Source organism: Canis lupus, chromosome 16, assembly GCF_048164855.1.
Source record: "Canis lupus baileyi chromosome 16, mCanLup2.hap1, whole genome shotgun sequence".
Classification (NCBI taxonomy): Eukaryota; Metazoa; Chordata; class Mammalia; order Carnivora; family Canidae; genus Canis; species Canis lupus.
In genome coordinates this window covers 3,602,243-3,614,403 of record NC_132853.1, presented here as the reverse complement: position 1 = coordinate 3,614,403, position 12,161 = coordinate 3,602,243, and the positions used below count along the sequence as shown (strand labels likewise).

Sequence of the window (12,161 nt, the reverse complement as noted above, 5' to 3'; positions counted from 1 at the left end):
ATTTGAGCATATATTTTAATAGCAAAGTTGTATAGTTTAGTCTCAGTATCAATGAAACTGTTCTAAGGGGGCTGGAAATTACCCCAAATTTAGTGGCTTCATATAGCATATCACAGCAGGATTTCTCAACCTTGGCATCATTGATATTGGCCTTTTTTGGGGGTATAATCCTTTGTTATAGGTGCTGTTCTGTGCATTATAAGATGTTAAACAACATCCCTGTCTTTTATCCACTAGATACTAACAATGTGACAGCTAGAAATATCACCAGACATTGCCAAATGTCCCCTGGGGAACAAAATTGCCTTCCAGTTGAGAACCACCACATTAGAACCACTACATTATTGTTGGGGTCTAGGAATTCCTGCCTTTAGCAACTTTACAAATGATGGGAAGGGGGAGAGAGATCTTAATACAGTAACCACATTTCTGATTCTAGAATTGGATCAAAAAGTTGATGAAATTGGCAGTTCCTTATACATGATATTCATATAACTAACTTTATTTGAAGGTAGAAATAAAGTGCTTTTAAAACAGTTTGGGCTTTGCAAATTGGAGGAGAGTTCACAGGATGAGATTCTTGAGTTGTACTTTGAAGAGTAAAGTCTGTAATGGGGAGGAGCACATCTCAAGGGTATTATCATTACCAAAGGCTGAACCATGTTCAGAGAGTTCTGGGAGTTGCCTGCTGGGGAGAAGGCGTAGGTGAGTAAAACTCAGTTGTAGAGAGTCTTAAATGTGTATGAAAGCAAAGGAGTCTAAGCTGTTTTCCTGCACTATTTTCATCTCTATTGCTGCATAACAGAATACCACAAACTTAGTGGCTTAAAACAATACAAATTTATGTCTTTTAGTGGGTCAGAAGTCATGGCTTCATCTGGATTTTCTGTTGAGGGTCTCAAAAGGATTATATTAAACTGTCAGCTGGCTCCAGCCTCATTTGGAGGCTTGACTAGGGAAAGATCTCTTTCCAAGCTCCTTTACGTTGTTGTTGGAATTCATTTCCTTGTAGCTATATGATTGAGGTCCTCATTTTCTTGCTACCTGTCAACTGGGGCCACTCTCAGCTCCTATGGGCCATTCTCAGGTCCTTGCCTTATATTGTGCCATAACTTGGCTGTTTGTTTCTTTGAGGTCAGCAGGAAAATTTAAAATTAGGATGGAATTTTATATAACAGAAAGTAATCAAGTTTGTAACTTCTTCCCCATCTCCCCCCAACACTTTTGCTGTATATTCTGTTGGCTAAGTTTTATCCACGCTCAAGGGGTGGGCATGATGTAATTGCATGGATATCAAGGGATAGGAATTTCTGGAGCCATCTTAGAATTCTGGCTACCATATACACACTTTTAGCTCCTTGAAGGCAGTGGCCTTTTTTCATTTTTTGCTCAGCCTTATATATCTCTGGTGCCTGGCACATAGTAAGTGCTTTATAAATATTTGTCAAGTGAATGAAATCAGTGAATGGGTGTTTGGTAGATAGTTGTGGGCTATTTGTGATTTCAGCTCCTATACTGGTAATTTTACATTGGGAAGTAGTCTAGTTTCTCTGGCTTTATTCATTTCTTCACTCTAGGTAAAACTATAAATATTTTTACCTGAAATATTAAAGTAAAACCTAAAATTATTTGTTTATTATCACAGGTGTCAATCAGATCTATTATGTCAGACAACACTCACTGGAAAAATAATTTAGGGCTACATTGCAGTAAACTAGCAGATTTCTTCTAAGAACCAAAAATGTTGGCATATTTGGGGTTTTGAGGGTGTAGTGGGTGGATAAGATGTCTGAAGTTTTACATCTATTACTAGTTATTAAACATTATTTCAGAACACTGAAAATACTGATTGTTTTATAATAGCTGCATAAAAATTGGGATTTCAGTCTAACTTGTACTTATAACTTTATATATAGTTTGGTGTTATCAGTAATTATAGTTCTTTTTTTTTTTAAAGATTTCATTTTTAAGTAATCTCTACACTCAACGTAGGACTCGAACTTCTAACCCTGAGATCAAGAGTTGAATGCTCTACTGACTGAGCCAGCCAGGCGCCCCTACAAGCTGTTCTTCGTACTAGTCATAGGAAATATCTGTTGAGCAAAATTTAGATCTTGAGCTGGCTGTTGATAAAGTGCCATTTTATCTTCACAAAATCAGATACTTCTGATATCCAAGTTATGTTTCTCCACTAGACTTGCTGTTCAGACTGGGTTCATGGGAATCCCAGGGTGTGCCAGAGAGTACTAGAAGCCACAAAGTAAGCTTGGCACATATTCCTATCAATTTTCATGATATATTAAAAGGTAAAACTTTTCCTGTTAAAACAAATACAGGTGCAGGATCTTAAAGGATAGAATGCAAAATATGAATGAATTCTAAAGGTAAATTTCTTTTTAAAATTTTTTTCTTAGATTTTATTTATTTACTCATGAGAGACAGAGAGGGAGAGAGGCAGAAACACAGGCAGAGGGAGAAGCAGGCTCCATGCAGGGAGCCCGATGTGGGACCTGGTCCCAGGACTCCAGGATCATGCCCTGGGCTGAAGGCACATGCTGAACAGCTAAGCCACCTAGGCATCCCTAAAACTAAATTTCTTATAGCATATTGCTTTAGGTGGCTCCTCCTAGCTTCTCTCATACCTTGATTTATAGTCACTTTCCTCTGCCCTTCAGGTGTGTTCATGGACAAGTTTGAGAGGCACTGTACTGTACCAGGCTCCCTTTAACTGGATCTTGGCAGATGGTAAGATTCAGAGACATTTCAGGTGGAGGTTAGGGGTACAAGAAAAATCAAGGATCAGGGTCCTTTGTCTGGGAGGAGACATTTTACAGGAGGGAAAACCTGGCCTCCTGGTAGGTTGGTGGGGATCCAGCTGGTCCCAGATGGCCTCAGTCATTCATCGGGCGGACCTTAGCAGGATAACTAAGGCTCTCCACATGGTCTGTTGTTCCAAGCTCCTTTTTTTTCCCCCTAAGTCTCTTTCAGTGATTTACATGTATTCCAAAAAAAGCAGCAGCAGAGGTTAGCGATGTCTCTTGAGGCTGAAGTTCAGAAGTTACTTCCATTACATTCTGTTGGTGATAGTAAATCAAATCACAGTGTGAGGTCAAATTCAAGAGATGGGGAAATAGACTCTTCCTCTTGATAGGAGACTGGCCTTTAAAAAACTTACCATGTGATCTTAGACAAGTTACTTACTTCCTTTAAGCCTTAATTTTTTTTTTTGTCTATAAAATGGGGATGATATTAATACCTACCTCTTGGGGTGGTTGTAAGGATGAATTATGTTGTTGCATGAAAGGATAGCTGATAGTAAGAGCTTAGTAAACATCTTTGACCGTTCTTACGTGTCTGCCTAATGAAAGTTTGGTCATCCCTGGACCTTTTTCCTTCCTGAAGTCTCCGTAACTTTCTTGTTCTTGGAAAATGTAGGGTCTTAGCAACTCATTTGATAGTATGTATTGCCTTACGTTTGTATATATACACAGCATAGCTCATCTGCTGAAGTTTGTAAGCCTCTGGAAGGTGCAGGCCAATGTTCATAGTAGTTTTTGTAGGATTCCCAGTACCTAGCCCTCAATGATGTTTAGTGAATGAGTCCCCATATTATTTAAAAGAAGATACAAGTTTTTTTTTGTTTTTTTTCCTGTTGCCTTGAGTCTAGCAAGTACTTTGCTAAGAGGAAAAATTAAACTCTCCAGCTCTGGAGTCTCACTGCTTAACTGTTTAATGAAATTAGGCCTATTTACATGGAGATTTTAATTCTCAAAAGAAACAAAAACTTAATTTTTGCTGTTCTAAAAAATAAATGAAGATTTAATTTAGAGTTAGAGTTAGAAAAAGAGATTTAAAAGCAATAAAGTACGTTTTATTTTAATGGTCATTTCAATAATTTTCAAATTCTAGGAGGTATGAACTGAACTTTACTAGATCAAAGTATGTTCATGAAAAGGTCTGTTGGTTTTTATAAATGAAAAGCTGTATATAATAAAAAGGCTTTTATTTTTCTAAATTGTGGTTATTTCTTGCTGTGCAGAATAAATGTGAATGCTTCTATAATACTCTTAAGGAATTCTGTATAGGAATCAGGTATAACTTGAAGTTAATGCTAATAGCGTGAAGTCGGGGTACAGTGAGAAAAGGTAAAAAAAATCTCGCATCTGCTGTTACATGTTGTTAACTCCCTCAGCAGACGTTAAATCATTTCAAGTACAATAATAGTGTGGGAGGTAAATTAACTAACCATTAACAATCTTATAAATACACAATTAACATGCCAGCATTTATATGACACATTGATGGGGCAGCAGTAATTTTTGATTGGGAGTTTGCAGACCTTGGAGAAGCCTCAGGCTGTTGCTTATTCAGATAAGTTTTCACAGATTGCAGGTGAGGGGGCTTGAAGTCTGTCTGGCAGAGGGAAGTAGGTGTATAGAGTGCTTTGAAAGTCTTGGAAAGGGAATTTCCTTTTAATCATTGGCTGGGTGTGAGCATTTTAAGTCATTTTAATACCTATCTCAGGTCCTTAGGGAGTGAAGGAGTATAGGGAAGGTTCATTTGCTCATGCAGCATAATTTAAAGGAACAGAGTATTTCGGGTATGGACTTGGTAACTGAAGTTGCATGAATCTCTAGGAGTTTTAAAAAGATTCAAGATAGGGATGCCTGGGTGGCTTAGCGGTTAAGTGTCTGCCTTTGGCTCAGGTCATGATCCCGGAGACCTGGGATTGAGTCCCACATCGGGCTCCCTACGTGGAGCCTATGTCTCTTTCTCTCTCTCTGTGTCTCTCATGAATAATAATAAGATTTTTTTTCTAAGTTTTTAAAATAAATAAATAAAAATAAAAAGATACAAGATACTTACATCCAGCTTTTCCCTCTGTGGTTTCAGGTCAACAAGTAGGTGATCCTTGAAGTTTCTTTCTTGTATAAAATTTCATAACTTTTATTTTTGAACAACCATTATATGCACTGCTTATTTCTTCCTATTGTATAAATCACAGTTATAGGAGTTAAGGGGAGCCTAAGGGTCTAGTCTACTGAATAACATATTTACTGTATTATATTTTCCACAAAGACCCATGACAGAAATTTCTCTCAGGCCTCAGAACTCAAAGAACTCAACAACAGGATCTTTAAAAATGTCATTTATTACTACTGTTGTAATTCTTTATTCCTTTTTGTTTTGGAAGGCTATATAATGCTTAAGATTCTTGGACTTATTAGCTGTCGGGCTTTGGGCAGATTTTGATTTGCCTTCATTTTCTCATCTGTAAAATGGGGATGAAAACAGTATCTCATAGGGTTATTTTGAAAATTATACAAATTAGTCCATCTAAGAAAGAGCAAGGGTAGCTTTTGTAATAAATAAAGGTTAGTTATTATAATTGCTTTTTGCTTCCTCAGAAGTTTCCTGTGGGAAATGTACAATATAACATTCATACAGATTACCGTTTGCCACATTTTTCATCTACTTTTTTTTTTTTTAAAGATTTTATTTATTTATTCACGAGAGACACAGAGAGAGAGAGAGGCAGAGACACAGGCAGAGGGAGAAGCAGGCTCCATGCAGGGAGCCTGACGTGGTACTCGATCCCAGGTCTCCAGAATCACACCCTGGGCTGAAGGCGATGCTAAACTGCTGAGCCACCCGGGCTTCCCATCATCTACTTTTTTACTCTGTTGTATCTTATGTTTTCCTGTAAGCCATTGTGAACAGTTTGGAGAGTATATGTGAATAAAGTTATTTAAAATATGCTTGTAGGGGATCCCTGGGTGGCGCAGCAGTTTGGCACCTGCCTTTAGCCCAGGGCACGATCCTGGAGACCTGGGATCGAATCCCACGTTGGGCTCCCGGTGCATGGAGCCTGCTTCTCCCTCTGCCTGTGTCTCTGCCTCTCTCTCTCTCTCTCTGTGTGACTATCATAAATAAAAAATAAAAATAAAAAAATAAAATAAAATATGCTTGTATTAAGGCTTGATAGCATTAGAACATACTAAAAGTTTACTTCCCTGTGTAGGGCATGTTCCAAGTTAACACATCAAGTTACATGGTCATTAATGCACACAAATGGTTCTGTGCAGTGGTAAAAGCATCCACATTGCACCTGGAACAAAACTTAGCACATCATAGGAACTTAATAAATGTTTGTTGAATGAATGAATGAAGTATAAAAGGAGATCCACCCAGTACATTAAAAACGGGCTGAGTCACTTTGGGATATCTTATGTCTTCTTACTCTGTGTGGTTGTCCCTCTGCTTTCATTTTTGTAAAATAAATCTGTATGCTTTGAGGAATCTGAAGTTAAAAAGTGGAAGAATCCATGAAAATAGGTGATCTTAGGGGAACAGACCTCCTGGAGGCTGAAATTGTTTATCCAGCAGCCGAAAGGCATATAAAAAGGACCAGTTATCTTCAAGTCAAGAATTGGTAACATCCAGGGAAGATATTCAAGACCCCAAAATAAACAGTATTTGTAAAAATGTAAAGCAGCATTTCTAAACTAGGTTCTGTGAATCTCTTATGCATTGATATATTTTAGTGTTCCTGGAGGAAAAAATCTTTAAGGATCAGATAAGTTTCAGATTTGGGATATATTGCATTATGAGAGTCTCCACTCTTGTAGATTCACAATATACGTGAGTAGTTTTATCTTTTTTTTTTTTTAATGATTTTACTTATTTATTTGAGAGAGAGTGAGCAGAGCAGAGGGAGTGAGCAGAATGAGAGAGAGCATGAGCAGAGATGAGGGATTCCCCACTGAGCAGGGAGCCCAATGTGAGGCTCCATCCCAGGACCCTGAAATCATGACCTGAGCCGAAGGCAGACACCCAACTGACTGAGCCACCCAGGTACCCCTTCATTAGTAGTTGAAAAGCTTTGAGAAGTCTAACTAAATAGCAAGAAAACTTATTTTGTTTAATGTGGCATTTCCTAGACATTTTAAAATTTAAATTTAAAAAATTGTGGTAATATACATGTAATAAAATTGACCATTTTAACCATTTTTAAGAATGTAGGTCAGTGGCATGAAGTATATTTACACTGTTATTTATACTGTTGTGCAGCTGGAGACCGCCAGTCTCCAGAACTTTTTCATCTTTCCAAACTTAAACATATCTTATAAATATTCCCCATCCCCCTCTCCCTCCAGCCCCTGGCACTCTCCATTCTACTTTCTGTCTCTATGAATTTGATGACTCTAGGTGCCTCATATAAGTGGAATCATACAGTATTTGTCTTTTTGTGACTTACTTCTTTGAGTATAATCTCGTCAAGGTTCATCCATGTTGTAGCATGTGCCAGAATTTTCTTCCTTTTAAAGGCTGAAGACTATCCTATTGTGTATATATATATATACCACAATTTGTTTATCCGTTTTCTACCAGTTTCTAATGACTGTGTAGTATTCTGTTACATGCGTGTGTAATGACATACTCAGGCGTGAATGTTTAGGTTACTTTTAGATTTTCAGTGTAACAATCCTGAGATAAATATTTTTGCATAGTTATCTCTTAAAGGCAAATCCTACAAGTGGGTTTGCCCAAAAGGTACTCATTACACTTTGATAGATGATATATTACCCTCTAAAAAGTCTCAATTTTCATTCCTTTTTACAGTGCATGAGAGGGCTTATTTCTCTGAACCCTGCCAACATTAGGTTTTGAAAATCTTTGATCTTTGCACAACTGATCAGAGAAAATAACTTGTTTTCATCTGTGTTTGGAATATCTTTGTCTTAGAAATCAAATCTACCTTCAAATGGTAGTTTGCTGCTCTTAAAGTGATTTAAAACATATTCTTTTGGTTCTAAAAGTAGTGTTAGGATAAGTTGATAGTGTCCCAAGGTGACAGTTTTGAAAGGCATTAGTGAAGACAAGCTCTTATATCTGTATTAATAGAAAAAAAGCAATCCTTTCTTTATAATCACACTACACATGACATGCTCATAGATGACTTATCTCTACAACAAAATTGTATAATCTTTGGAAGACAGACAGCAACCCTTACTGAATTTCTGCCATGTATAAGATCCTTTGTTGCCAGAAGGGATGTGGCAATGTGGCTCCTGTCCTTGTGGAACTTATAGTCTGAATCTTCAAGTACATGTCATGGGAGGTGAGGGCTTATTTCCTAGGGCAGACTTCTTGAAATTCCCTATCAGAATCAGTATTGAATAGTATTTGTTGAGTGAGTGATACAGATTCCAAATTGTATGAAGTCGTAGTATACCAATAAAGAAGATATCTGTTCTTTTTTGGGGTATTTTGGGGCCTCTGTCCCACAAGGATAAAGTTAGAGACTTGCTGTGTGCTCTCAGAAGTATTTTCCAATGACTCTTTACTTCCTAAGAGGTGATGGAGCAGATCCATTTTCCGGAAAACAAACAAACAAACAAACAAACAAACAAACAAACACATGCACATTCTGTTGAGTGTACTTAAGTATACTTTTATTTCTTTGCCCTTTGCCATTTGACTTGTTGGTGCTAGAACACCCATTAAATGTGTAGCTTCTCATTGAAGCCCTTGTTTTTCACAAGAGAAAACTATTCAATATGAAATTGAAAGTACCTGCCCCTCTGCTAGCGACTAGTTGCCTTACTCTCGTGGGAGAGACACTTACTGTGATTGCTATGAGGATGTTTGCAGTTTTGGCCATCTGTGATGCTATGATTTTGTTAGAAAACAAATGCTCTCATTTATAAGTAAATCCATGATTGAATACATCTCTTTATGATTTTATAAGTAATTCTTATTTTTACAAGTGAAATTTAAATGCTCCTCTTTAATTCTGTAATGTTTTTCTGATTAATACACTGAAAATGGTAGGCTGACATTAACATTTCTGAGACTTGGAGGAATCTCATTATATTAAATACACTAGGACTGTGTTAGGGTATAAACTTTTTGATTCAGAGATACCTTTCCTTGGCATTTCCCATTAGCCTCTGTGTAAAATAACTACTCAGTAAATATATTTGAAGGAAAAAAATGAAGATTAGTGTAATTAATTTGATTAATTATACTTTCTCTTAATCTTGGTATCTTTAAGATCTACCGAGTGATGTCATTAGAATGTTACTAGACAAAAGTTTTTAAAACCTTTGTTGGTTATAATGCTTTATTAACTGGATTTCCCCCATATTTCATTTTTAGAAGAGACAAATAACAAGAAAATCTGGTGTTGTAGGCCTTTCTAAAAATAAATACCTCTAGGACTGTTCTGGGAACATATTCAATCCAGTTTTCATGTTCCTTGCATCTCATAATGATTTTGGAGGAGGAGGAAGAAGTTGACCCTGGTGACCTGCAGAGTCCTCTTTCAGAAAGGAACCACACATTTATTTTATGTGCTGTGCACTTACTAAAGAAGGATGAATATTGATATATTTTAGGATTATTTTAAACAAGAATTGAAAGCCGAAGTTATTATTTTTTACCATCATCATTGTTATTATTAAAAGCAGCTAATAATTATGTGCCTGGTGCTCTTTTGAGCACTTTCCCTGCATTATCTCTTATACATCTTCTCATTCCTGGAGTCCCCATTTTATTAATGAAGAAAGAAAATAGGCTCAAATAAGTTAAGGTTGTTTTGACCAAGATCACATAGCCAGCTAGTGGTAGGGGCACGATTTGAACCCAGTTCTGCCTGCAGTTCTTTCTCTTAACCAGTGTCCTCTAATACAGTAGTCCCCGATCATTTGCAGGGGGTGCTTTCCAGGAACCACAGTGATGCCTGAAATCATCGATGGTACCAAATCCTATATGTACTATTGTTTTTCCTGCACATACATACCTATGATAAAGTTTAATTTTCGAATTAGACACAGTAAGATATTAATAGCGATAATAAAACAGAACAATTACAACTATACTGAATTATGTGACTGTGGTTTCCCTCCTCAGAATATCTTAATGTACTGTGCTCAGCCTTCTTGTGATGATGTGAAATGATAAAATGCCTACGTGATGAGACAAAAGTAAGGTGAATGACCTAGGAATTGTGACATTGCATTAGGCTACTTTTGACTGTCAGGGTACATCAGAAGGAGGATCATCTGCTGTTGGACTGCAGTTGACCATGAGTAACAACAAACTGCAGAAAATGAAACCACAGATGAGAAGAGACTACCATGTTTTCTTTGTTGAGTATTCCCATTTAACTAAGGAGGTACCATTTTATTCCCAGAATATACATCATTTTAGTTTCAACAAGATTCAGGAAGCAGTTCTTACAATGAGATTTCTAAAGTAAGAAATTAATTTGGTAGCAGAGAAGTTTGATTAATAAAGTTTATTTTAAAAGCACAATACTGGGATCCCTGGGTGGCGCAGCGGTTTGGCGCCTGCCTTTGGCCCAGGGCGTGATCCTGGAGACCCAGGATCGAATCCCATGTCGGGCTCCCGGTGCATGGAGCCTGCTTCTCCCTCTGCCTGTGTCTCTGCCTCTCTCTCTCTCTCTCTCTCTGTGACTATCATAAATAAATAAAAATTAAAAAATAAATAAATAAATAAAAGCACAATACTGGGGTGACTAGACGGCTCAGTCAGTTAAGTGTGATTTCTGCACAGGTCATGGTTTCAGGGTTGTGAGATTGAGCTCCATGTCAGGTTCTGTGCTTTGTGTGCAGCTTCCTTGGGATTCTGTCTCTCCCTCTGCCCCTCCCTTTATCCCTCCCTCTCTCCCAAAAATAAAATAAAATAAAAGCACAATACTCTGTTAAACCAGAAGAAAGGAAAATGTGTTTATTGAACAAAATTACTTTGGTGGTTCTTTTTTTTTTTTTTTAATTCCTAGTAACTCAAAGTATTGTCTGTGTTCTTTTAGTTGCCTCACAACCATATGACAAAGACAAAGATGAAATGTTAACAAAAGGGATGCCTGGGGATCCCTGGGTTGCGCAGCGGTTTGGCGCCTGCCTTTGGCCCAGGGTGTGATCCTGGAGACCCGGGATCGAATCCCATGTCGGGCTCCCGGTGCATGGAGCCTGCTTCTCCCTCTGCCTGTGTGTCTGCCTCCTCTCTCTTTGTGTGTCTCTCATGAATAAATAAATAAAATCTTAAAAAAAAAAAGTAAACAAAAGAAAGGACAGTTTCATACTTTCACACATAATTTGAGGAAAATACGACTTGTTCCCCTGTGACCTTATAGAGTAATGAGGAGACTGCATTGGAATGAAGGAGAAAGAAAGGAAAATTTATTGTTTTAACAGTAATTATGTGCTTTGAGTGGTCTAAGGAGTCACTATTAATTTGTTTTGCAAAAGAGGAAGCCACCCTCATTGACTAGAGCTGTAGCCCCTAGTGTTTATAAGGATTTCCTTTCAGCTTAGGCTTAATCCTTGTAAGCTCCTAGGTACAGGGATAAATGTTGATTTTCAAGGTAGCATTGTACCACATTGAATTTGTTTGAAAAATGATTCAGTCATCTTCTTTTTTATTCTTAAATATTGCTGTGTACATCATGTTTCTAGGGAGGTGAGCACGTGAAACAATATGAAGAGGAGAAAATAGCCTTTTAAGGAAATTGGCCCACAGAAAGGATGGCCTTCTTGGACAATCCAACTATCATTCTAGCTCATATCCGACAGTCACATGTGACCAGTGATGACACAGGAATGTGTGAAATGGTTCTCATTGATCATGATGTTGACCTAGAGAAGATTCATCCTCCTTCAATGCCTGGAGACAGTGGGTCAGAAATTCAGGGAAGCAATGGTGAGACTCAGGGCTATGTATATGCCCAGTCAGTCGATATTACCTCAAGTTGGGACTTTGGTATTAGAAGACGCTCAAATACAGGTAAACATTGCCTTTTAGTCATGTCTTCTGAACTTTAAATCAGTCAATAATCTTACAGAATAATGCATATTGTTGGAATAGGTTTAATGGGGAAAGTGTCTATTAATTGGAACATGCATGTATTACAGTGAGTCTAAACAACTCCCATTTCTGTGACTGAATGGAGAGTGCCTCTGGAATGACGTTATTAAAGGAAGTAGAAACTGAATAGATAAAAAAAGGTGGCTATCAGAGGCATGTTGGATGTTCTGTTTCTAAAAAGTCCTCACGTAGAAAGAGAAGTAGACTTGTTTTGAGTATTTTCATAGAGCAACATTAGTCCCAGTGGGTAGACTACCTGGTAGCCGGTT

General features: G+C 37.6%; 1 protein-coding gene across 12 annotated transcripts in view; it reads left to right on the top strand.

Annotated features, from left to right (window-relative positions):
• The window catches only part of MAPKAP1 (MAPK associated protein 1), a 259,089-nt gene that overhangs the window by 18,466 nt on the left and 228,462 nt on the right, over nt 1–12,161 (top strand). For 9 of the 12 annotated variants that reach the window (XR_012008291.1, XR_012008292.1, XM_072777937.1 and 6 more), the window contains one exon: nt 11,484–11,811. The exons of 2 other annotated variants lie outside the window; for them this stretch is intronic. Coding sequence is in view for 8 of the 10 variants with exons in the window: in XM_072777937.1 (XP_072634038.1) it covers nt 11,553–11,811 (259 nt within the window). In the remaining 2 variants the exon portion in view is untranslated. Of the gene's footprint in view, nt 1–2,675; nt 2,746–11,483; nt 11,812–12,161 lie in introns of all 12 variants that reach the window. One more of the 12 variants, XM_072777933.1, reaches the window with a different exon arrangement.